This window comes from Ahaetulla prasina, chromosome 3, assembly GCF_028640845.1.
Source record: "Ahaetulla prasina isolate Xishuangbanna chromosome 3, ASM2864084v1, whole genome shotgun sequence".
NCBI lineage: Eukaryota > Metazoa > Chordata > Lepidosauria > Squamata > Colubridae > Ahaetulla > Ahaetulla prasina.
This window is the reverse complement of record NC_080541.1, coordinates 230,380,084-230,406,149: the sequence shown is the minus strand read 5'-3', so window position 1 is coordinate 230,406,149 and position 26,066 is coordinate 230,380,084. Positions and strand designations below refer to the sequence as shown.

Genomic DNA, 26,066 nt, shown 5'->3' with positions numbered 1-26,066 from the left:
CTTGAAAAGGGAAGCGGTAGGAGGCAAGGGGTGTGCATTTGATTATTATATAAAATATAGAATAACAGAGTTGGAAGGGACCTGGGAGGTCTTCTAGTCCAACCCCCTGCTTAGGCAGGAAACCCTGCACCACTTCAGACAAATGGCTATCCAGTCTCATTTTAAAAATTTCCAGTGTTGGAGCATTCACAACTTCTGCAGGCAAGTTGTTCCGTTTATTGATTGTTCTAACTGTCAGGAAATTTCTCCTTAGTTCTAAGTTGCTTCTTTCTTTGATCAGTTTCCACCCATTGCTTCTTGTTCTACCCTCAGGTGCTTTGGAGAATAGTTTGACTCCCTCTTCTTTGTGGCAGCTCCTGAGATACTGGAAGACTGCTATCATGTCTCTCCTAGTCCTTCTTTTTATTAAACTAGACATACCCAGTTCCTGCAACCGTTCTTCATATGTTTCAGCCTCCAGTCCTCTAATCATCTTTGTTGTTCTTCTCTGCAATCTTTCTAGAGTCTCAACATCTTTTTTACATCGCGGCAACCAAAACTGGATGCAATATTCCAAGTGTGGCATTCCCAAGGCATTATAAAGCGGTACTAACACTTCACGTGATCTTGATTCTATCCCTCTGTTTATGCAGCCCAGAACTGTGTTGGCTTTTTTGGAAGCTGCTGCACACGGCTGGCTCATATCTAAATGGTTATCCACTAGGACTCCAAGATCCCTCTCACAGTTACTACTATTGAGCAAGGTACCACATATATGGTATCGATGCATTTTGGTTTTCTTGCCTAAATGTAGAACCTTACTTTTTTCACCGTTGAATTATATAGGTATTTGATCTTGTTCGGCTTCCAGGCCTCTCTTATTTGCTTCCAGTCTGGAGCTGAAGGTCTCTCATTTCATCCCAGCAATAACACCGTGAGGATCGCTTTAATGGCTGAGCCAGTGTATTTCTCCCGTGTCCTGCTTGTTCTAATTATCTGTAATAATTACAGTTCCTCTTACGAAGGAAAGCAAGTTAAGCTGAAATATAGCAGCGTGTCAGTTTTTTTCCTGCTTGACGGATAAAAAAATCCATTGCTAATTTGGAGTCTTTGAGGCATTCCTTGTCTTTTTCTCGCATGCTTCTGGTCCTCCTCCAAGCTTTGCGTCTGGGGTCCCTCCAAGATAAAAAGAGAGTATCTAGAAGTACCTATAATGCTAATGATGTGTGACTATGGAACCCCTCCTCGAAATGCAGGCATCATCAATATCCATATTCTGTATTTCTGTCCAATGTGATATTTGTACAGAGAAGGGGTAATCTACTGGAGAAGATACATCCGGTATGAATATAAGTAATTTATGATGAGCGATTTGTCCGTTTTGTAGAGTTTTTTCAAAGCCTTTTGTCTTTATTTTGCCAATTTTCCACATTTGAAATGCCAGCCTGGCTGTAATGGAAGCTGCACTTGAGCCTTCTGGTATTTTCTGAAAACAAATGAGAACCAAATTGATTTTATTGCAACAATTTATATGCCTGAGGGGAATATAGACAGGGAATGCAATGGTGAAAAATTGTTCAGCAGTTTCTCCAGTTTCCTTGCCGGCCTGATTCCAGATCGTCCTAAACTGGCTGCCATTATTGGGGCAGAAGCATTGATTAAGGGGGCAAAATGCCCCCCCCCATCAATTGGTAGAGAGTCTTTAGCAGCACAGTTTTGGAAATGTTGCAGTTTTATTATAAGCAGCGAAGAGGAGGTAATTTTTATCATGGCTTCTTCACAATTTGCTGAGATGAATTAAAGAGGGGAAAAAAATTCTGTGCTAGAAAATTCATCCGTTTCAGAATCTGAAGGATCCTCTAGGATGTTTTTAAAGAGTTTCAAAAGAAACGGCTGTATCTAACGGGAGATTTTAGCGTAACGGAATCCGTGTAGCTAAAGGATTGGATTGTGGGGCCCTTGGTGCTCTCTGAGCCGGGGGGCTTCCTTGCAGACGTTTCATGACCCAGTTAGGTAGCAGCATCAGTGCTAGAAGGGAGAAGGTCTTGTGGAGAGGAGGAGGAGGAGGAGGACTGTGAGGTCCTTGGTGCACTCGGAGCTGGGTGGTTTTCTTGTAGACGTTTCATGATCGAACTAGGGAACATCATCAGTGCTAGAAGGGAGAAGGTCTTGTGGAGAGGAGGTGGAGGAAGAGGACTAGTGTGGTCCTTGCTGTGCTCTGAGCTGCGTGATTTTTTTATTATTTTTTTTGCAAATATTTCATGACCCCACTAGGGAACAGCATCAGTGCTAGAAGGGAGGGGAGTTTGCAAACCAGCATTGATGATGATGATGCTCCCTAGCTGGGTCATGAAACGTCTGCAAGGAAAACAATCCGAGTCATAGAGCACCAAGGATTCCACTTCTGTATAATGTTGACATTCACGATTGTTCCGAAGTTTCTAGAAAAGTTGCAGTGATTTGAACTTGCTCTTCTTCCCGCACTGCCAATCTTCCTTCGACCCCCCTCCCACTTTTTCAAAAAAACTCAGGTGTGGAAATTGTTTAGCAGATACAAGCCTAAGAGGTGCCTGTGGATGCTGAGCTCTGAGGAGGACATCAAGACGGTTTGCACCAGGGTGGATTTGATTTAAATCCAGTCGATTTAAATCACGATTTAAATCACTAGTAGAAAGGCTTGATTTAAATCAAGTCGATTTAAGTCATCATTTTTAAAGAGCAACTCTCATCTCTGCTCCACAGAGGCTCCTCCTCTGACCCGCTGTTGACTCACCGGCCATCCCAGTCACTTTAATGGGACGGCTGGTGATGCGGCAGGGACACAATAAGGTGAGGGACATGGCAGGCGGCAGGTGAGTGGATGCCCGCTAACAGGTGCTGCTGCCGCCATGATGGATCTGAAATGACAGGTGCGCTTTAATATATTTATAAGCGGCTTAGAAGGTTTCACTTTCGTTTTTTTACTGCTTGCCCTTCCTTCTCACACTTAGAGTCTGGTGGTACAGATGCATTTCTCTTCGAACAATCATACAGTTTGTAGTGTACATTAGACTTGCAAAACAATGGGATAAAGGAATATTCCTGAACTTCGTTTTATGATTTATCTATCTCATGGTTTATTGTGAAATTAGACTAACAGACTTCGAAGGGACCTTGGAGGCCTTCTAGTCCAACCCCCTGCCCAGGCAGGAAACCCTACACCATCTCAGTCAGATGGTTATCCAACATCTTCTTAAAAACTTCCAGTGTTAGAGCATTCACAACTTCTGCAGGCAAGTCGTTCCACTGGTTAATTGTTCTAACTGTCAGGAAATTTCTCCTTAGTTCTAAGTTGATTCTCTTCTTGATGAGTTTCCACCCATTGCTTTTTGTCCTGCTCTCAGGTGCTTTGGAGAATAGCTTGACTCCCTCTTCTTTGGGGCAGCCCCTGAGATATTGGAAGACTGCTATCATGTCTCCCCCAGTTGTTCTTTTCATTAAACCAGACATACCCAGTTCCTGCAACCGTGTGAATGTATGAATGCATCGATGCAGTGCATATTATCTCAGCTTGCAGAGCTTGGATTCCTTGAATAAGTTTACCAAAAATGTAAACATTGCAGAATATAGAGCCTCATGCTACATAACTAAGCTCCATTTCATGCTCAATAAACTAAATTATTAATGTATCTTAAATAGAAAACTATCTTTAGATAGATTTTTACTCCAAAAGCATCCTATTCAAATAAATTTGATAAAAATTAAAAAAAAACTATTTTTTTGATTTTTTTTTAAAATTGATTTTTTTACCCACCCTGGTTTGCGCACCTTGGCCTTGGCTTACCACTGAGGCAGTGCGGTTCACAAGCCATGTTTTACGGCTTAATGTGTTAAGCAAACCTGGGCTTGTTCCAGTTCGGTTAGCAGGTTAGGTAAATAAATGCGCCTTTGCAGTTTTTGAAATAATCCCCCCTCCTCTCTCTCTCTCTCTCTCTCTCTCTCTCTCTCTCTCACACACACACACACACACACACACACACACACACACACGGTTTGTGGTGCCAACCTGAAACACTTTTGTGAGACTGCAGTGCTTGTGGCTCCTCCGTGGGGTCTTCTGGCTACCCCGCCCCACCCGGGCAGCCTCTTCTACAGATCTGCCACGAACTCCTCATTTCCTCCCCTCCTGCTACAAAACCTCCCCTCTTTGCAGCCCAAGGCAGCCTTCCTAAATCTAACTAATGTTTTTATAACAGCGTTCTGATCCATTTCTTCACCCACTGCCTGGAGTTCAATGCTTGCAAATGCCCATTTGTCATCTGCATTTCAGGGGGTGGGCTGGGGAGAGAAGCAAGCTGGTTAAAGCCTTAGCCAGCCTTGGGAAGGAGGGGGAATTGTCCCTTAAAAGAAACACGGCTACATTGATTTCCAACAAACCTTGCAATTTCTGGTGACTCAACAGGCTAATGCAGTCTGTTATTAACAGCAACTGCTTACAATATTGCAGGTTCAAGTCCCACCAGGCCCAAGGTTGACTCAGCCTTCCATCCTTTATAAGGTAGATAAAATGAGGACCCAGATTGTTGGGGGCAATAAGTTGACTTTATATATAATATACAAATGGATGAAGACTATTGCTTGACACAGTGTAAGCTGCCCTGAGTCTGCGGAGAAGGGCGGGATATAAATGCAATTTTTTTTAAAAAAATTAGGGTATCCCTGGAACCTGGGCCTGGCTAGCAGATCCTGGGTCAAGAGCGAAGCCAGCTGGGCTTGCACAGAGAGCTAGCTTTAAACCATGGTTTCCCAAATTGGCAACTTTACAACCTCTGGACTTCAGGCCCCAGAATTCCCGAGGCAGCAGTGCTGGCTGAGGAATTCTGGGAATCGAAGTCCCCAAGTCTTAAAGGAGCCAAGGTTGGACAAGTGCCAAGATTGGAGATTTCTGGTCTAGTAGTTAAGGCACCAAGCTAGAAATCGGGAGACGGGGAGTTCAAATCCCACCTTAGCCATAAAACAATGAAAGCACTAACAGAAGAAAGAAAATGCTGGTGGTTCAGGATTGAACTGGGGGGGGGTTACTTGTTTCCTCCTCCTCCTCCTCCTCCTCCTCCTCCTCCTCCTCCTCCTCTCTTCACATTCCACTCCATTCTAGCACTAGTAGTGTTTACCTAGCTGGGTCATGAAACATCTACAAGAAAACAGCCAAGCTCAGAGAGCATCAAGGATCCTGCAGTCCTCCTCTTCCTCCCTGCAACCCCCTCCACCTCTCTTGTAGCTTTGATGCTGTTACTTAGTTGGGTCATGAAATGTCTACAAGGAAACAACCAGGCTCAGAGAGCACAGTTCAGTCGCGAGCTATAAATATTTTCTTCTATTGGTGTTTTTTCCCCCTTCCACTTCTAATCCCGAGGGAAAACATTCATTTTTCACCTTTCATTATTTCTTTAGGATTTTTTTCTTTTTGTTTTGGACAGGGCGCTTTTGCCATTATTGATTGCCCTCTCATTTAATTCTAAGTACTCCTGATATAATTTGCATATGGCAGGGAAGACATTATAAAATGTAATACTGCGCCGTATTTCATCACCCTCATTTTTCCCCCCAGCCGTTTGTATGGAGAACGAAAATTGATTTTCCTCATAATTTTTTCTACCCGCTTTGGAAGTGAAACGCTCCTGCAGCGAGGGGATTATTTGTGTGGGGTGGGGGCAGGGGGGAGATTGCATTTATTCAGGCCTCTTTCAAGTCTCTGTGGCCTCACGTTGGTCCTATCCTTGAATTGGGGTGGGGGGGAAAGGAAGCCTCTGGGCTTCCTGGCCTTTCAGTTCCTCTTAAAGCTTCTTCTCCGAAATTGGAAATTGATTTACTGGAGGGCATCCAATTCTATGGCTGCTCGCTGGGATTTGCTGTCCCTGCAGGACGGGGCTTGCAGGGAGACTCTGCATTCAGCTGAGGGACCCGGCTGGAGGGAGGCGTAGGATTTCTGGTGGATTTGCAATCCCTTCTAGCACTGATGGCGTTACTTAGTTGGGTCGTGAAATATCCGTGAGAAAACAGCCACTAAGGACCCCATAATAGTCGACCTCCTCCTCTTCCTTCCCCTTCCCCTCCTCCTCCTCCTTTTCCTCCTCCTCCTCTCTTCCTTCTCCTTCTCTTTCTTCTTCTCCTCTTCCTCTTCTCCCTTCCCCCTAAATCTTACTCCCTTTTAGCCCTGATGATGTTATCTAGTTGGGTCCTGAAATGTCTGGGGAAAAAAACAACCATGCTCCAAGAAAACCAGTCATCCTCCTCCTCCTCCTCTTTTCCTCCACTCTCCCTTCCAGCACTGATGATGTTACCTAGTTGGGGGGGAATCAAACTTTTACACGAAAGCAGCCAAGCTCAGCACCAAAGACCCCACAGTTCAGCCCTGAACTACAAATACTCTCTTCCCTCCATAATTGCTTTTTCTCTCTCCGATCTCTCTTCTCTCTTCAAACATTTAATCTGGGCTCTGCTTAATCAAACAGCCGCCTTCCTTCCTTCCTTCCTTCCTTCCTTCCTTCCTTCCTTCCTTCGGTGCCAGTCTTGGCTCTGGCTGGGCTGGGCAACCTGCCTCTGAGTTCAGCCCCGAGTGTTGCTGTCTGCAGCAGCAGCAGCAGCAGAAAACACAATAACCATGCCTGGCACACCTGGTGCTGTCCGGAGGGAGGGAGGATCCATCCACTTGGCAATGCCAGAGAAAGCCCTGGCAGATGGCCTGAGCTGATGCTTAACGATTGTAGCTACCTGGACCGGAAATGCTGTGCCCAGCCTTCCGAGCTCTGCTTTCTGACGATACCCTGGGACTGAGGGGTCATAGCCAACCCGGCTAGTTCAGGGCTTTCTCTTCCAGGATCCAGTCTGAGTCGGTCACCAGGAGTAGAGGTCAATCAGGATGGAGCCGGAAGGGACCTTGGAGGTCTTCTAGTCCATCCCAGACTGTCCAATCTCTTCTTAAAAACCTCCAGTGACGGATTCACAACTTCTGGAGGCAAGCAGTTCCACTGGTTAATTGTCCTCACTTGTCAGGGAATGTCTCCTTAGTTCTGGGTTCTTAGTTGCATCTCTCCTTGGTTGGTTTCCATCCGTTGCTTCTTCTCCTTCCTTAAGGTGCTTCGGGGAACAGGTTGACCCCCTCTTTTTTGTGGCAGCCCCTCAAGTATCGAAGTCCTTCTTTTCATTAATCTAAACACCCTCAGTTCCTGCAACCGTTCTTTGTACATTTCAGCCTCCTCCAGCCCCCTCATCATCTTGGTTGCTCTTCTCTGCACTCTTTCTAGAGTCTCCACATCTTTTTTACATCGTGGCAACCAAAACTGGATGCAAATATTCCAAGTGTGGCCTTAACTCTTCACGTGATCTTGATTCTATGCCTCTGTTGATCCCCTCTTCTTTATGGCAGCCTCCCGAGATATCGGAAGACTGCTCCCATGTCTCCCCTGATCCTTCTTTTCATGCAACTAGACAGACCCAATTCCTGCAACCGTTCTTTATATGTTGTAGCCTCAGCTCCCCTAATCTCTCCTAACCTTGGGGCTGGGCCGTCCAGGGCTTCTCTAAACATGAGAACCTCATCTGTTCTGTAAAGCTAGCAAGTATAGTTCTAGCGCTGCCTCAGAACTATAAATCCAATCTTTTGCTGGGTGGGGTCTTCTCCCCCTTATTCCCCCTCCCAAGCCAAGTTTTCCAGACACGGAAAACATTATTTTCTTCTCCAATCAAAGAGATTATTTGTGGTTCAGAGTGGAATGATGGGGTCCTCGATGCTCCCTCAGCTTGGTTGTTTTCTTGCAGGCATTTCATTACCCAACTAAGTAACATTATCAGTTCCAGAAGGGAGTGGGGTGAAGAGGTGGAGGAGGACTGCGGAGTCCTTGGTGCTGTCTGAACTTGGTTGTTTTCATGCAGACACTTCATGACCCAACTAGGGAACATCATCAGTGCTAGAAGGGAGGGGGGTTTGTGGAAAGGACGAGGAAGAGGGTGCTCTCTGAGCTGGGTTGTTTTTTTGCAGATGTTTCATGACCCAACTAGGGAACATCATCAGTGCTAGAAGGGAGGGGAGATTGTGGAGGGGAGGAGGACGACTGGGGAGGGTCATTAGTGCTCTCTAAGGTTGTTTGTTTATTTATTTATATTCTTTATTTTTTAGCTGCCCAACATCCTCAGAGAAAGAAAGAGGCTCTGGGGGTTTTCTGCAGACGCTTCATGACCCAACTAGGGAACATCATCAGTGCTAGAAAAGAAGGGGGATTGTGGAGAGGAGGAGGAAGAGGATTGTGGGGTCCTGGGTGCTCTCTGAGCTTTGATGATTTTCTTGCAGATGTACCCAAACTACATAACATCATGGGTGCACCCACCTAGTTCGGGCAATGGAGACATGTGCAAGAAAAGAGGTTCAGAGAACACCGTGGGCCCCCTCCCCTTCCTCTCTGTGTTTTGAGTTGCCAGCTGTCTCTGTCCCTTCTGGAAACGAATGGGCCCCTTCCTACTTTCCTTGCCTCTCACCAAGGATTCCCCCTCTTGTGCGCACCAGGTCTGCAAAAATGCCCTCCCTGGCAATGGCCAATTAACTTCCCTCCCAGCAGGCCAGCAGCCAGCATCTTCAACAGAATAACTAGAGTTGGAAGGGACCTTGGAGGTCATCTAGTCCAACCCCCATCCCCGCCCAAGCAGGAGACCCTACAGCATCTCTGACCGATGGCAGTCCAGTCTCTTCTTGAAAGCCTTCAGGGATGAAGCTCCCACAACTTCTGAAGGCAACTTCTGTTCCATTGGCTGATGGTTCTCACTGTCAGGAAATTCTTCCTTATTTCCAGGTTGAATCTCTCCTTGGTCAGTTTCCATCCATTCTTCCTTCTCTGGCTTTCAGGTGCTACCCCCTCCCCTCTCTGTGGCAGCCCCTCAAATATTGGAAGATACTATCCTGTCTCCCCTGGTCCTTCTCTTCACTAGACTAGCCAGGCCCAGTTCCTGCAACCGTTCGTTGTATGTTTTAGCCTCCAGTCCCCTAATCCTCCTGGTTGCTCTTCTCTGCACCTTTTCTAGAGTCTCAACATCCTTTACAGATTAACCGAGTTGGAAGGGACCTTGTAGGTCAGCTAGTCCAACCCCCACCCCACCCCACGCGCACCCAAGCAGGAGACCCTACACCATTTCTGACAGATGGCAGTCAAGTCTCTTCTAGAAAGCCTCTAGTGATAAAGCTCCTTAATCTTAATTTCCCATTTCTGAAATTGCTTGAGATTCCTCCTTTTCGGAGGTACTGACCAGTCCGGGGCTGGGAGGGAGGAGCCCATCTTCACCCCCAAAGATTCAAAGGGTCCCTTGGAGAGATCAGATCCTTCTTGCGAGTCGGGGCTGCTTCCCAAAGACTTCCAGATTGGTACCTAATAAGTGGATCTCTTTGATGGCTGGAGATTTTGCCTGCTGGCATCCAGAAAGCCCCCCTTTCCCACCCACCCCCCGCGTTTCATCCTCCTGCAACGGATGGCTTCCCGGCACCATAGTAACCGGGTTTATTTGCTTTTGCAGCCGGCATCTTCTTAAATAAGATTAAGCCGAGTGTGCTAATTCCTGCCCAAGTTACTTTTGCTGCGATCCTCCCAAATTCAGCCCTGCTGCGTTATGCTGATGAGGCCGGAGTTTACCGGAGCTTGCAATTCAATTTTTTTTTTAAATTTTTGCTGGAAGGACCATTTTGGAGGCAGGGTCCTCTGTGAGCTCTGCACCAGAGGCAATCTGGCAAAGGACCCCCACCGAGCTCTTATCTATTTATGGCACGGTTTGTAAATCACATCGCCATCCCCCCAACAGTGTCTGTGTGTGGGGGGGAATATATACATGGCGTTGCCGATATGCAAATCACGAACGGAGCAAACTGTTTTTAAAATATTCAGGATGCAAAGTGGGACTCTGGGAAAACCATCCAAAGCCAGCTTGCCTTTGCAGTCCCCATTGTGGGGGGGGGGGTGTTGTCCAGCAGGGAGCGGGACAGGTTATAGAGCAGTAGAGTAGAATAACTTTATGGTCACGTTGAATGTCCACTCATCGGCATTCATTAAAATGAAATTTCATTGCATTCAGCTTAGCAATGGGAATGTTGGGGTCAATTATGGTCATAAATCAAGGACTACCTGTAAGGTCATTGAATTTAGGCTCTCCTCAACTTATGACCGATCACTTAGTAACCTTATTGTGAGTTCCAACAGGCGCCCGTGTCTTTTCAAGGACACGTAAGGACACAAGGATATATAAGGCCACAGAAGGTCATATAAGGACATATAGGGCCACAGAAGGATATATAAGAACACAGAAGGACATGTAAGGACACTATCCAAGGACACGTAAGGGGGAAACGGTTGTCTGAAGCTTCTTTGGCGGCTGAATGGGTCTCTCAGGATGGGTCCCGCATCCCCTCCCCTCCTCGTCTGGCCCAGCGCTGCCTCAGTGGGAGGAGGCTCATTGCTCTCAATGGGACAATTGAAGGAGATGGGAGGACTGCCCGCAGCCAAGGAGGGGGGACCGAGAGGGGGGCCACTGAGAGAGCAGCTCGGGAGCCTCGTTGCCCCACAGGTGTCTCATTGGGTCCCTGAGAGGCGAGGTGGGCAGGCCCCCTGGGATTTAGGTGAGCCAAATGTTCCCTGCGTTCTTTTTTTTTTCCAATCCCCTTTTCAAAAACTAACAGAAAAAAGAGCTCAAAGAGAGTTATAACATATATCTACTTTTCTGTGAGATGAATGTGGATCTCTGTGCGGTTTTCTGGCATTGTTGTTTTCTTTTATGGTGTCTATTTTTGGTACTTGGCAAGGGGAAGGGAGGGAAGAAGGAAATTAAGATACGAAGGAAGGAGTAGAACAGAGGAGCAGAAGGAAGGAAATTGGAGGAAGCAGGGAAGGAAGGAATAGAAGAGATGGGAGGGAGGGAACAGATGGACAGGAAGAAGGCAGACAGGAAGAGAACGGATGGAAGGAAAGAAAACATATTAGACCTCTGAATCTCTTCCGTCTTTGCCTGGGAATTCCCTGGTGTTGGGGAGCCAATGTGTGGGCAGCCTTAATGCTTAAACTCCTGGCTCTCTTATTGTATATGAAGGGCCATGTCCCAGCTGAGGTCCTGGCTGGCTGCAGTTGTCCATCAAGGCCTGGGTGATGGGGGGCTCGGAGGCACCGGGCTGGTCCCGGAGGGTTTGAAGGGGGGGGGTTAATTTCGCCACAGTTCTAGTGAGACGGGCTCCTCTGTGCTCTGTTGCTTTGTGTCTCTCCAAACTCTGTGTGCCCCTCCCCCCCCACACACCCCAAGCCCTTCATGACAGCTGTTGTGTCTCCCTGCCTTCTCAATTAAAAAAAAAACCAGGCAAGGAGAAGCAGCCCCAGCAGCCGGTGTGCCTGGCCCAGAGAAGCCCTCCAAGGTCAACCTTTACATCCCTTTTGTCACTTCTCTAAGTGAAACCTGCAAAGGGATTTTTTCTCTGCTTGGGGGTGGGGAGGAGTGGGACATTTCCTTTTATTGGAATTTTCCCCCCAACCCCTAAATTGGGGTGGGGGAGGAGCCGACTACATTAGCTAGCAAAACCCTCCGGCTCCTCCTGGAATGAAGGATATCATACCAATATCTCTGGGGTTGCCCCAAAGAAGAGGGAGTCAAACTATTCTCCAAAGCACCTGAGGGCAGAACAAGAAGCAATGGGTGGAAACTGATCAAGGAAAGAAGCAACTTAGAACTAAGGAGAAATTTCCTGGCGGTCAGAACAATCAATAAGTGGAACAATTTGCCTCCAGAAGTTGTGAATGCTTCAACACTGGAAGTTTTTTAAGAAGATGTTGGATAACCATCTGTCTGAAATGGTGTAGAGTTTCCTGCCTGGGCAGGGGGTTGGGCTAGAGGACCTCCCAGGTCCCTTCCAACTCTGTTATTATGTTATGTTATCCTGGATGCTCCCAGGAGGGGAGACCTGGGTTCTTCCTGGAAGGAAAAATGGCTGAAGCAACTCCAGGAAATTCAGGGGGAAGTTGAGAGTATGGGACGCCCCCCCTTCTCACCTGGGGGGGGGGAGACCCTTCTTCTGGGCTTGTCTCCCACCAGGAGGTCAGGGATAGTTTTCCTAGGGTGCAGATGTGCTTGTGGCTCTCTTTCCGCTTGAACCGTCCCACCATTGCAGATTAGTTGGGGAGCTTTGCTTGCCGGGGCTGGAGTGGGGGTGGGGGAGGGCACGGAGGTCTTTCTGGCCCTGGAGGACAAGCTGCTTGTAGAAAATAAGCGAAAGGAAAGGAAAGGAGGGAGGGAAGGAAGGAAGGAAAAAGGGAAGGAAAAGAGGAAGAGAAAGGAAAAGAGGAAGAGAAAAATAGTAGGAAATAAGGAAAGAAAGGGGAAAGGAAAGGAAGGAGGGAAGTAGGAAGAAAGGAAGGGAAAGAGGAGGGAGGAAGAGAAAGAGTAGGGGGAAAGGAAAGGGAGAGGAAGGGACAGAGGGAGGAAGGGAGGAAAGAAAAGAAAGTAAGAAAAGGAAAAGATAAAAGGAAAGAAAGTGAGGGAGGAAGAAGGAAGGAAAAGAGGGAAAAGAAGGAGGGAAAAGAAAGGGAAAGGGAGGGAGGGAAAAAGAAAAAAAGGAAAAGTGAAAAGAGGGAAGGAAGGAAAAGGAATGGGAATGAAAGAAGAAAAAAGAGAAGGGGGAGAGGAGGGAGGTGGGACTCCCACGTGGGACCTATCGGAAGCAGCTCTTTTCCCAACTGGGAAGTGGCAGGGTGGCCCCCTGCCCGGCTGCCCCTCGGATGGTCCCCGCCAGTATTTCCGGCCTCCCCCTGGCGGGGACAGATGGGCAGGACCCCTGGGCTTCCCCCCACCCCGAGCCAAGTCCCCTCTCCCTCCCTCTTTGCTGCAAGGGGTCCCAGCCTCTTCCTTTGGGGGCCGCGTTCCTCTGCCGACTGAAGGTTTCCGTCTCCCAAGCCCAACAGGGGGACCAAGCGGACCCGCGAGGATGAGGATGAGGAGCTGAAGCCGCGGCACAAGCCAGCCGGCTCTCGGGAGCGCGGCCGTTACCGGGAGGAAGACCCTCCGGCGGCCGAGGAGTCCGAAGATGACAAGAAGAAGTTGCTCCACATTTTTGAAAAGGGCGAGGAGGAGGAGGAAGAGGTGAGGATCTCGCCCTGCCCCGCCTTGGCTCCTGACCCTCCATCCCCTTCGGCCACCTGCTCCCTTCCGGGGCCAAGCAGACCCTCCCCGCTCAAAGGCAGCGCTTTGGGGGGGTCCCCACTGACGGCAGAAGATGTGACCTCTCCTATATTTGGGCAGGGGAAGGAGAAAGTCCTAGCACTGGAGCCTTCGACCTTGGCCCCTTGACCACCTGTGGTCTTCAATTCCAATCCTGGAAGTTGGAAGTCCACAAGTTGTCAAGGGGCCAAGTCTGGAGACCCCTGTTACAGAACATAGAATCCTAAGGCTGGAAGGGGCCTTAGAGGTCTTCCAGTCCAACCCGCTGCCCAAGACGGGAATACCCTTAAACCATCCCAAGTCAAGCCTCGCTTGGCTCTTTCTGTGAGAAATGTATACTGCCCAGGGTTCGCACAGTTCCCATCAGAGATGCTTTCCCAAGGCGACCATTCACAGTATTCACATTATTGCTGTTGGTTTTTGAAACGCCAGCAAAATTTATTTAGTGGTTTGATTTATGGTTTATTAAACGAACGTAGACAGCCACCCAACTCACATGAAAGTGACTCCAGATAGCTTCCCTTTTTTAAAAAAAAAAATACATCATATAGTTAAAAACACATTACAAACCACACACACCCCACTCTCACCTCCTCCCTGTGGCAGCGACAACACAAAGTTGGCAGCAATGACACAGTTGAACAAATACTGCAAAGTTTTTAGACGCGGTCTTAAATAAATTATCTTTGCTTTTTAATTCTCTCAATCCGGTCCCTTCCTGCATTCTTCCCGAAAAGTGGTGGTGTGGGGGGAGACGACGACACTTTTACAGTTAGTCCTTAACTTACAACAGTTCATTTAGTGACCGTTCAAAGTTTTACAATGGCACTGAAAAAAATGACTTACGGCCCTTTTTCCTACTTACGATCGTTGCCGCCTCTCCCACGGTCACGTGCCCAAAATCCGGAGGCTTGGCAGCTGTCTCATATTTATGACGGTCGCAGTGTCCCCAGGGGTCAGGGGATCCCCTTTGGCGACCTTCCAAAAAGCCAAGTCAACAGGGAAGCCAGATTCGCTAAACAACGGTGTTGTTAACTGAACAACTGCAGCGATTTATGTAACGACTGCATCAAGAAAGAAGATAAAATGGGGCAAAACTCACTTAGCCATCTCACTTAGCAACAGAAATTTTGGGTTCAATTGCTGTCATAAGTCGAGGGCTACCTGTGCTTGGTTTCTCAGGGAAGAAGCCCCCTCCCACCTATAAAAGAGAATATTGGGAGTTCAGGGACGAAATGAAGGGTCCTTGGCGCTCTCCAGCCCCCTCCCACCAATTGTGACGTGATGTGGCAATGGGGTGGCCCTCCCTCCCAGCTGTCCCTTGCCAGTGTTGGGCCCCCGATCCAGGATGGTGGCAAGCGCCTCCTTTAGCGAGAAGAGGGTCCCGAAGCCCTGAAGGGAGTCTGTTCCAGCTGGGTTTGTGGGTGCCAGAGGAGGCTGTGGCCGTGTCCTTAAACGGGGCTCTGTTTGGTCAGGAGGAACCTCTGGACGAAAGTTCCGTCAAGAAGATGATCCTCACCTTTGAGAAGAGGTCTTACAAGAACCAGGAGCTCCGGATCAAATTCCCGGACAATCCTGAGAAGTAAGCTGGGCTGGGGGAGGGGGTCTGCCTGTTTCTCTAGGCGCCGCTCTCCGAAAGGGGTCCAGGTGTGAAGGGAGACGGAGGTGCCTCTTCACCCCATCAGAAAGGGAGGTCGAAGGCCTCGAGAAGCCTGTGGAGGTTCTCCGTCATCCAAGGTCCTTTTTTTCAGGAGGCTGCTGGACTTTCTGGTTTTGATTCTTTTGAAGACGTTTCACTTCTCATCCAAGAAGCTTCTTCAGCTCTGACTGGAGGGTGGGAAACGGAAGGAGCAGAGGTCCTTTAAGAGCTGAGCTCTTCAGACTTGGCAGCTTTAAGACTCGTGGAGTTCAACACCCAGAATTCTGGCTGGAGAATTCTGGGAGTTGAAATCTACACGTCTTATAGCTGCCGAGTTTGGGGACCCCTGTTTTAGAGGGTCATTGAGGCCACTTGGAGGTCCATCCGTGTCCTCGGGGTCACCTGAGTGGTGCTCCGTTACAACAGCGCTGAAAAAAGGGACTTATGACAGTTTTTCACCCTTACGACCGTTGCGGCCTCCCCGTGGTCACGTGATCAAGAGCTTGGCAACTGGCTCACATTTACGACGTGATTCCCTTTTGCGACCTTCTCACAAGCAAAGTCAGTGGGGAAGCCAGATTCACTTAACGACTGGGTTACTAACTTAACAACGGCAGTGATTCACGTAATGACTGCGACAAGAAAGAACGTAAAATGGGACAAAATTCACTTAACCGCCTCGCTTAGCAAGAGAAATGTTAGGCTCAATTGTGGTGCTGTGCCAAAAATCCAGAAAAGGCTACAGATTTGGTTTGATTATTGACTTGTCTGAAGAAATGCACCCTCTCTCTCTCTCTCTTTTTATTTTTCTATTTCTCTCTCTTTCTCTCTTTTTCTCTTTCTCTATTTCTTTTTCTCTCTCTTTCTCTCTCGTGCTCCCTCTTTTTCTCTCTTTTTCTTTTTCTATTTCTTTTTCTCTTTCTTTCCCTCTCTCTCTGTTTTTCTTTCTTGATCTCTCCCTCCCTCTCTTTCTTTTTTCTCTTTCTCTTTCTGTTTCCCTCTCTCTCCCTCTCTCTTTCCCTCTGTCTCCCCCTCTCCCCCTTTTTTTCTCTTTTCTTTTTCTCTATTTCTTTTTCTCTCTCATTCCCTCTCTCTCTGTTTCTCTTTCTCGATCTCTCCCTCCCTCCCTTTCTTTTTTCTCTTTCTCTTTCTCTCTTTCCATGTCTCTCCCTCTCTCTTTCCTTCTCTCTTCCCCCTCCCTCTTTTTCTCTATTTTATTATCCCTCTCTCTTTGATTCTCTTTCTTGATCTCTTCCTCCTTCCCTTTCCTCTTTCTCTTTCCCTCTCTCTTTCCCTCTTACTCTCTCCCCTCCTCCCTCCCTCCCTCCCTCCCTTTCTCTCTGTCTCTTTCAGTCTCTCTGTTGTCTCTCACGCACACCACCCTCTGTATTCTCCACTCGGAGCTAAAGGAACCCTCTGTGCCCGGGACACCCCATCTTCATTGATGAAGAGCCACCGCTTTTGGCCTTGGCCTCTTCCTCCTGGTTTCAGTTTGGGAAAGTGTCCGGCCCTGCCTGCCTGTGCGCTTCTCTGGGTGGCCATCTGACATTCAACTTCATTCAACCCAGAATTGCTGCACAGAAGCTCCATCAAGCCTTATGTGATGGTGACCAAGTCCAGGGAGGGGAAAGCCGAGGTGGGGGCCAGCGCATCTCCCGGGGTTTTGAGATCTGGAGCCCCGGGATGAAAACGGGCCTGTCGGGGTCTGGATCTGGCCATGAGGAGGCTGCTCTTCCCTTCGGCTTACAGCCACAAAACCCAAAAAGAGCGAAGAGGGGATTGGGGAGGGAGCAGGAGGGCAAAGAGTTCAGGCGCTCTTTCACTTCGTTTATTTCTTTCTTCGGTTGCTGTGGCCGCCCAATTCCACTGCGTGACTCTGGGCGGCTTACGCTTCTAAAATGATAAAACTATTTTAAAAAGATGGGGACAATAACATCTACAATGTACAGAAATTCAGGCAATCCTCGGCTTACAACTGCCACGGAGCCCCACAATGTCTGTTTCCAAGCAAGCATTTGATTAAGTGAATTTTACCTCGTTTTATGGCCTTCCTTGCCACGGCTGTTAAATGAATCAGCTATACTTGTTATGATAATAACACAGCTGTTAAGTGAATCTAGGCTTCCCCATTGACTCTGCTGGTCGGAAGGTCTCAAAAGGGGATCACGGGACTCTGCGACCGTCATAAATGCGAACCAGTTGCCAGGCTCCTGAAGTTTGATTTGGGCTGCTTGTCCCAAAGATCCTTTTTCCAAAAGGCGACTGGACTTCCTGGGTGTTTTCCTTGAGAACGTTTTGCTTCTCCTCCTAACTTCGAAGTTCTTGGATGAGAAGCGAAACGTTTTCAAGGGTCAAAAAGACTCCAAGAAAGTCCAGTTGCCTTCTGGAAAAAGCAGCCGGACTCATCTCCGAATGGGAGGGTCAACCCTGAAGCCATTTGATTGCTTCAAGGCTGCCACACCAGTGGTGGGTTGCCCCCGGTTCGGACCGATTCTATAGAACCGGTAGTAAAACCGGCGGAAGGCTCCGCCCACTGTCCCAAACATTATCAAAACTCTTCTGTGCATGCACGATGCGAACCGGTAGTAAAGGTAGGTAGAACCCACCCCTGTGCCCCACAGGAGGAACAGGGGGGGGGGGAATAGAGATAACTGGGGATCCATAGGCAAAACAAAATAATTGCTCTTGGGAACCAAGGACATTCCCACAGGCGCTTGGAGAGAGGCAGAATGAAGCCACCTACCAACCGGACGGCACCTTGATTGGACCATGGAACTGATTGCTTTGAGAAAGGAACAGACTTTCACTGATAACTAGGTGAACACAGCGGGAATATTCAGAGCCGGTCTTCACCTAGTTAAAAGTGACCGAACAAGTGGGGAGTAAGGTTTACCTCTCCACAAAATATCTAAAGTGGAAACTCCCCTCCCAAGAAGCTAGGACCAAAGTTTAAAGGGCCTTCCCCTAGAGTGAAAGTGGTCAGCCCTGTCACAGTGCAGCTATAACTTCCCCCGTCTGCTAGGGAAAGGGCACCTGGTCTTCCTCAGTAGCTTGTTGAAGCTGGCGGAGGCTCCCAGATCGGACTGGTAGATTGGGCAGCCCCAAAGCCCATTGTAGTGCAGGGAGAAACACACGACTACGAGGTAAAAAAAGATTTTAGAGGTTTCCCAGGTTTCATTGGGGTCAATTGCAGTCGCTGGTGCAGCGGAAGGGGTACCCACTTTGCGAAGCCACATGGGTCAAGAGCTGGGATGTGAAGGCAGATAGGTTGGTCAAGCAATTCCACGACAAATATCCCCAGAAACCTGAGCCCCTCCAGGGGAGGGAGGGAAGGTTAAATTGGAGATTCGACCTTTTGGATCCTGCTGAAGTTTTGCTCCTCTGTCCGTAGATTCATGGAATCCGAGCTGGACCTCAACGACATCATTCAAGAGATGCACGTGGTCGCCACCATGCCGGATCTCTACCATCTCCTGGTGGAACTCAACGCCGTGCATTCGCTCCTTGGGCTGCTCGGGCACGACAACACCGATATCCTTCTTGAGGGGGGCAGGGGATCCGCCCTCTGGCCTTCCTTTGGGGCTGGGCAGCCAGAAAAATGCCTGGGGCGGGATGGAGTGTTGACCGGCTGTCTCAAAAGGAGGTGAAATCTTGGCAGAAACGGAGTCTGCAGCACCGCCAGGTAGATGCACAGCTAACCGGATCAACACTGCTGGTGGGCGTATTGTGTGTGAAGTGAGGGAGGCCGGCTGAGAGAGCCTCCCCCCCTCCCATCCATTAGCCAAGATTGTCTCCTTCACTTAGAACTGAATCTTTTGTCTGCCTGTCTCTCTCTCTCTCTCTCTCTCCCTCCCAACCTACATCTGTCTGTCTGTCTGTCTATCTATCTATCTATCTATCTATATCTATCTATCTATCTATCAATCATATGTCTGTGACTGTCTGTCTATATCATCTGTCTGCCTGCTCCTCTCTCTCCCTCTATTCCTCTCCCTCCCTCCCTACCTACATCTGTCTGTGACTGTCCATCCATCCATCCATCCATCCATCCATCCATCCATCCATCCATCCATCCATCCATCCTTATCATCTGCCTGCCTGCTTGCCTAGGTCTGTCTGTGACTGTCTGTGTATCATCTCTCTCTCTCTCTCTCTCATCTGCCTGCCTGCCTGCCTAGGTCTGTCTGTGACTGTCTGTCTGTCTATCATCTAGCTTGCTATATCATCTGCCTGTCTGCCCCACTCCCTTCATCCATCCATCCATCTATCCATCATCTATCTATCTATCTATCTATCTATCTATCTATCTATCTATCTATCTATCTATCTATCTATCCATCCATCCATCCATTCATCCATCCATCCATCCATCCATCCATCCAAACTTGGCAACTTTAAGCTATGCCGGTTGGGGAATCCTGGGAGTTGAAGCCCACAAGTCATGAAGATGCCAACGTTAGACACCCTTACTGTCTACCATTCCAGACAAATGGTTCTCTAGTCCCTTCCTGAAATCTTCCAGTGTTGGAGCCCCCACCCCTTCTGGAGGCAAGCCGTCCCACCGGTTAATTGTTCTCACTGTCAGGAAATCTCTCCTTAGTTCTAGGTTGGCTCAGTGAATGTGAGGAAATGTGATAAAGGATGTATGGGGAACAACATGGTAGCTGGGGAATTCTGGGAGTCGAAGTCCACAAGTCGTAAATTCGCCAAGGTTGGAGACCCCTGTTCTGCCAGATTGTTTTTCCTGGGCCTTCTTCCCAAGAGGGTGATTAGGGCAGCCTCTCTCTGCCATGTTAGCAGGCATCTGGGAGTTCTTTCTGTCTGTTATCTTGAGTGGACCTGGAATTGCAGAGGAAAAACCTGCAGAGGCTTTGTGAAAATTGCCTGCAAGTCTGGCTTGGACATTTAAGAAATCTACCAAGCGCCATCCGTCTCCGATGTCAGCCTGTTGCCTTGCCTAGTTACTGATAAGTAACCGTTGAAAAACTCTGTTCAGAAATGTTATCTTGGCCAGGAAGGAAGGCAGGCAGGCGAGATGAGAAGGCAGAATAATAATTATAAAAAAGATTTAAGAACAAGGTCTCAAAAGTCCTTTGAGAATTAAAAAAAAGAGGATTCCCCCCCCCCCCAGTTTGGCTTCTTTGAAGATGCTGCATGAGGTCCTCAAGGGGCTTTTCTCCCAACGGCGATTGGACTTTGTTGATTTTTTCTGGAAGACGTTTCATGGCTCATCCAAGAAGCTTTTTCTATTCTAATTAACATTTCACGAAAAAAAATCAATAAAGTCCAGTTGCTGTTTGGACAAAAGCACCTTTGGGACAACCATGACCTGGATGACTGAGAATTTCTATAGACAGGTTACACGGTGGGTGTTTTTGGCACGCTGAGCTGTGTGTGCTAACTTACGTTCGTGAAAATGTCTGTGCTTGCTGACAACAAATAATGAAATGGAATAGAAAAGAAAAGAATTAGGAAGAGAATTAGGAATAGAATAGGAATAGAATAGAATAGAATAACTTTATTGTCATTTTGAATGTAATTGGCAAATGAAATTTGGTTGCTCATTGTGTTTAAGGCAGTCAAGCGAGGAGCAACTGGCAATCAAACGTAGGTTAGTCTGTTTCTCCATAGCTTCCTCTGGCTGTGAACATTGGACCTCAAAAAAGCAAGGCAGGAAGAAAATGGACCCCTTTGAACTGTGGTGTTGGAGAAGGCGCCTGCATCTTCTCTGGACAGCAAAGGGGACCAGCAAGGAAGCCCTGGAGCACACAACTCCAGGCATCTCACTGGAAGGCAAAAATCACAAAACCGTGTCTCCCTTTGGGGACGTCATGCAGGGGAATTCACTGGAGAGGAAGCAATTCTGTTTGGAAGACTCAGTGGTTAATTTGGCTGTGCCAAAAGTGTAGTCGATTGTGGGACCTTCCATGGCTATGGTGCATTTTAATTTGTATATTTGTAGAGTGAGGTGTTGTTACAGGGGATGTAGTTTCCTAGGTTCCCCATAGCTACCTCTGGTTGTGAAAGTTGGACCTTAAAAAAAGCAAGACAGAAAGAAAATGAACTTGTTTGAGCTGTGGTGCCCGGCGAAGGCTTCCGAATATTCCTTGGACAGTAAACTAACAAGCAAGCACGGAAGCGCATCACACCACACCTGTCACTGGAAGGCAAACCCTCCAAACTGCATCTCACTTATTTTGGCCGTGTCATGCGGGGGAATTCACTGGAGAAAGCAATTATACTGGGAAGAGTTTGCGGCCAAAGGAAACCAGGCCACCAAAGAATACGGTGGCTGGACACCATCAGAGCTGACACCGGCCTGAGCAGTGAAGGCCTGAAGGAAGTAGAGGAAGATGGGAAGATGTGGAGAGACCACCTGGCCCAGAGAATCGCCAAGAGTCAGACAGGACTGAATGGATAACATCGTCATCAAGCTGAAAACATCCAACTGGGCCCTCAGTTCCGGGTGCTGCTGGTGGTGGCGGCTTCCATGCCTGCTTTTTTTGGTTTGTGCATGAACTATGCAATGCTGATCTCTGCAAATGCCCCCCTTTTCTTCAGTTTAAAAAACAACAGCAGCAGACCCGAAGTAAATTTATCTAGAAATATTCCCTCTGCGTAAGCAGCTCTGCGGCCTTGACGGTTCCTTTCCCCGAGGTTTTTCTGAAGGCTTCAGCAGCCTCATTTGTTAAAAGGTTGGCTTGGATGGGCCGGCCATGTGGACGGACATAAATGATGGAGGCCTTGCTAGTGACAGCCTGGAAGGAGAGAAAATATGACCGGTTGTGTCCTTCTCAACCGTGAGAAGTCTGGGGCGATAACGGCCATTGGCCATAATGCTGCTTTATAAGGCCACACATGGAATATTGCATCTAGTTTTGCCGCAATACAATAAACGACGCTGAGACTCTAGAAACAGTGCAGAAAAGAGCAGCAAAGGTGATTAGGGGACTGGAGGATCATAAAACGTACAAAGAACGGTTGCAGGAACTGGGCATGGCTAGGTTGATGAACAGGAGGACTAAGGGTGACATGATAGCAGTTTTTCAATATTTGGGGGGGGGGTGGCTGCCAAGAAGAGGAGTCAACTTATTCTCCAAAAGGCAAGAGATAGAAGCAACGGATGGAAACTGACCAAGGAGAGCAGCAGCCTAGAACTAAGGAGAAATTTCCTGACAGGGAAAACAATCAAATCAGTGGAACAATTTGCATTCAAAAGTTGTGGCTGCTGCATCACTGGAGGCTTCTAAACGGAGGCTGGACACTCTGTTATTTTGAGCCTGTCGGGGTTTTTGTGGCTCCCTCCTGCTTTCGGTGCTGGGCTCATCCTGCATCAAAGTGGAATCTGGGCATGGTCTTGCAGTCCTGGGGGAAGGAGCCTTTGCAGGCAGCTGGCAAAATATTAGGAGGCAAAACATGAAGCCCTGGCAGAATCCTCTTGCGCAACACACACACACACACACACACACACACACACACACACGGAGCAGCATGCAAGAGAGGCGGCCTTGAGGCAGCCAGACAAGGCCTCCTTCCATCGGGAGCTTTGCATGGGATTCGGAGAAGGAGAAGGCCTGAAGAGAATGCAAAGCAGCCCCTGTTTGATTAGAGTCGATGCCCTGAGAGTAAACACAGTGGGTAAAATCTCCATAAATAAAGCTAGTGGGCCGGCAGGCTCTTCTGCGGAAGGTGAGCCAAGATGCAGGCAGAAGATAATGCACCAATGATCGTTCCAATTAGCAGAGCCTGGGAACTTGAGGCCATCCATCAGCATCCAGATCCGTCGGAGGACCGTCTCTCCTGCTGACACAGCTTGGGAGGGGAGAGGGGGTGAAGTTGGGCTGCTCTGCCCAATAAGAAGCACGCAAGGCTGCCACTATCCAGTATCTAAGGGGCTGGATGGAAACCAATCGAGGGGAGAAGCAACCTAGAAATATGGGGAAATTTCCTAACAGTGAAATTTAGCCAGTGGAACAGAAGTTGTGGGTGCTTCATCACTGGAGGCTTTGAAGAAGAGATTATGTGAAATGGTATAGGATCTCCTGCTTGAGCAAGGGGTTGGACTAGAAGACCTCCAAGATCCCTTCCAGCTCAATTCTGAATTGAACAGCCTAATAAAGAGGAGGACTGGGGGTGAGATGATAGCAGCCACAGATAAGTGGGGGTCAACTTGTTCCCAAAATACCTCACCTGAAGACAAGACAAGCAATCCATGGATGGAAACACATCAAGGACAGAAGCAACCTGGAACTAAGGAGGAATTTCCTGACAGTGAGAATAATTAACCACTGGAACAGCTCGCCACCAGAAGCTGTGAATGCTCCAACAGTGGAGGCTTTTAAGAAGAGACTTGACAGCCACTTGTCTGAAATGGTAGATGGTCACCTTCTTGAGCAGGGGCTTACCCTAGAGCCCCTTCCAACGCCATTGTTCTGTTATTCAGTATCAGGACTCGGGGCGACATGATAGCATCTTCCAATATTTGAGGGTCTGTCACAGAGAACAGGAGGTCGACCTATTCTCCAAGGCACCGGAGGGCAGAACAAGAAGAATGGATGGAAACCTATCAAGGAGAGAAGAAACCTGGAACTAAGGAGAAATTTATTGATAGTGACATCAGTTAGTTGCCTCCAGAAATTATGGGTGCTCCAACACTGGAGGTTTTCAAGAAGGGACCGGACAGCCACTTGTCCAGAATGGTCTAGGCTCTCCTGCTTGAGCAGGGGGTTGGACTAGAAGACCTCCAAGGCCCCTTCCAACTCTGTGATTCTATTTCCATTCTCCCTGTGCCTGGATGTTTGTTGGTAGCCAAGGACACCAGAGGTCCGTGGGGAGCCAAGCCTGGACTGGAAGCTGAGATGGCGAGCGATGAGCCAGTCCTTCCCTTATCCTACTTTCCAAGCTGAGTGGGGAGCAGAATTTCTGCTTGATCTCAAACCTGCCAAGAAATTTATTCTGCTCCCTCCCCCAGGGCTACCGTTTGAAACACCAAGGATAAATGGTGAGCGAACGATTGCTATTCAGCAAAAAAAAACAACCCACCACCTTGCGTGTCTCACCATTGGCATATCAATTTACAGGACATGCTTAAGAGTTTTGACATATAGCATCACGCTTCCCCGAGGACATGCCTCTCCCTGGAGTCTTGAACCCGCCATTTTTATCTTTAAATCACTCTCCGAAGTGAGAGAGAGAGAGAGAGAGACAGGGAAACCTCCCATCATTTTCTCTTTGTTGCTAAAATTCACTTTTATCGCTGTGTACAACAGGCAACGAAAACTATCAAAAGGTTAGGAAGCAAATTCAGCTGAGCAGCCGGTTTGCACAAGCCCATCACCGATGGGCTTTGACATCAAAGCTTGTCAGACAGGTGCTCGGCAGGTCTTCTGAACCAGACGCAGGGAAGAACAAACTGGTTTGTTGATGTCCCCGGGGCCGGGCTGACGCGCCTTAAAGCATCTCTCCTTTTTTTATTCATTTCCAATTCATTTGGTTTTCTCGCTCGGCAGCTATTTGGGAGCAGATAATCTGAATTAAGTGACTTTTTCTCCCCGGTGGTAAAATAAGATTGCATCAAGCACCTTTTTCAATCCATGTTTACTTGAAATAGGATGCATTGGTCAAGGGACACGACAGTTAGTCCTCGGCTTAACAACGGTTCATTTAGTGACTTCAAAATTACAACAGCACTGCAAAAAGTGACTTAGGACTGTTTTTCACACTTATGACCGTTGCAGCAGTTGTGGACGCTCCAACACTGGAGGCTTTTAAGAAGAGACTGGACAGCCCCTTGTCTGACTTGGTATAGGTCACTTTTGGCTAACCTTTTTGCCATCGCGTGCCAGGAGGGGGGGTGGGGGGGTTGTGCATGTGTGTGCTCACACCCATAATTCTATGTGCATTGCGCATGCGTTCGTGACTCTCCCCCCCCCACTCCTGGCACGCGATGGCCCAGTAGACCCGTTTTTTTCTCTCACCTGGCTCCAGAGCCTTTCTAGGGGTCTGGGGAGGGCGAAAATGGCCTCCCCCCCCCCCAGAGGTCCTCCGGGTGGCAGAGCAGGATGGAGGTGCTTCAGGTCCCTGGGGGAAGGCTCTTCCCCAGTAGAAGCGGGTGGTAGCTTTTATTCTTTAAAGAATTGCTAAATTTGGAAGGCCCAACCGTTATTTTTGAAGGGTGTTGATCCCTGCAGACATTCTGGGGTGTCCTTTTGGGTGTTCCCCTAGTTGCCGGGAAGACGATTCCGCTTGTTTGCCTTAACCCGAACCCTACATGTCGCCATTGCGGTGGTGGATCTTCTGCAGGAGCTCACAGACATCGACACCCTGCACGAAAGCGAGGAAGGGGCGGGGGTCCTCATAGACGCCTTGGTAAGTAGCACCTGGTGGCATCTCGGGCTGGGCTGGGCTGGGGGTCGAACCCTTGAAAGCAAAGCGAGATCTTTTGTGGAGGCCAAGGATCTCTTTGGATGAGCGCTCCAAGCACTGATGATGTTCCCTAGTTCGGTCATGAAACACCTGCAAGAAAACAACCAAACTCGACACCAATGACCCCACAGTTCTCCTCTTCCTCCTCCTCCACAAAACCCCCTCCTTTCTAGCACTGATGATGTTCCCTAGTTCGGTCATGAAACAGCTGCAGGAGAACAACCCAGCTCAGAGAGCACCAGGGACCCCATAGTCCTCCCCCACCTCCTATCCGCAAACCCCACTCCCTTCTAGCACGGATGATGTTAACTAGTTGGGTCGTGAAACATCTCAAGACAACAACCAATCTCAGCACCAAAGACTCTACTTTCCTCTTCCTCCTCCCCCCTTCTAGCAGTGATGGTAGTTGGGTGCTGAAAGGAAGCAGGGAGGCTCAGAGAGCGCCAGGGACCCAGCTGGGAGCGGCAAAGATTCTTCTGCCTCCCACGCAACAGCCTTCAGCGCTTGGCACGCAGTTGTGCTACCTTCCCGAGGTTAATGGCGGTCGCCCTGAAGGCTGCTCTGCTGCGTGGCCACAGAATAGAAACGCAGAAGGTGAAGCATCCCGAATCTCTCCCGTAGGGAAGCAATAAACCTGGACGAAACCTTTTGTCTCGGCTCTTTTCTTCTGGCTTATTGACAGGCGCAGGGCTCCTGAGCGCATTTTATTGTTCGCTTTGAGCAAGAGTGGGACGGTTTTCCTTTCTTCCGTGGAAATAATTACTCTCTCCATCGGAGCCCAGATTGCCAAGATAATTCATGGCTCACCAAGGGT

At 48.5% G+C, this 26,066-nt stretch overlaps 1 protein-coding gene across 1 annotated transcript in view; it reads left to right on the top strand.

Moving 5' to 3' along the window:
- CTNNBL1 (catenin beta like 1) overlaps window positions 1-26,066 on the top strand; it is a 96,151-nt gene that overhangs the window by 5,673 nt on the left and 64,412 nt on the right. Inside the window, exons 2-5 of the mRNA XM_058175295.1 lie at window positions 12,925-13,110; window positions 14,664-14,770; window positions 18,219-18,360; window positions 25,100-25,195. Of these exons, the coding sequence (XP_058031278.1) occupies window positions 12,925-13,110; window positions 14,664-14,770; window positions 18,219-18,360; window positions 25,100-25,195 (531 nt within the window). The remainder of the gene's footprint in view (window positions 1-12,924; window positions 13,111-14,663; window positions 14,771-18,218; window positions 18,361-25,099; window positions 25,196-26,066) is intronic.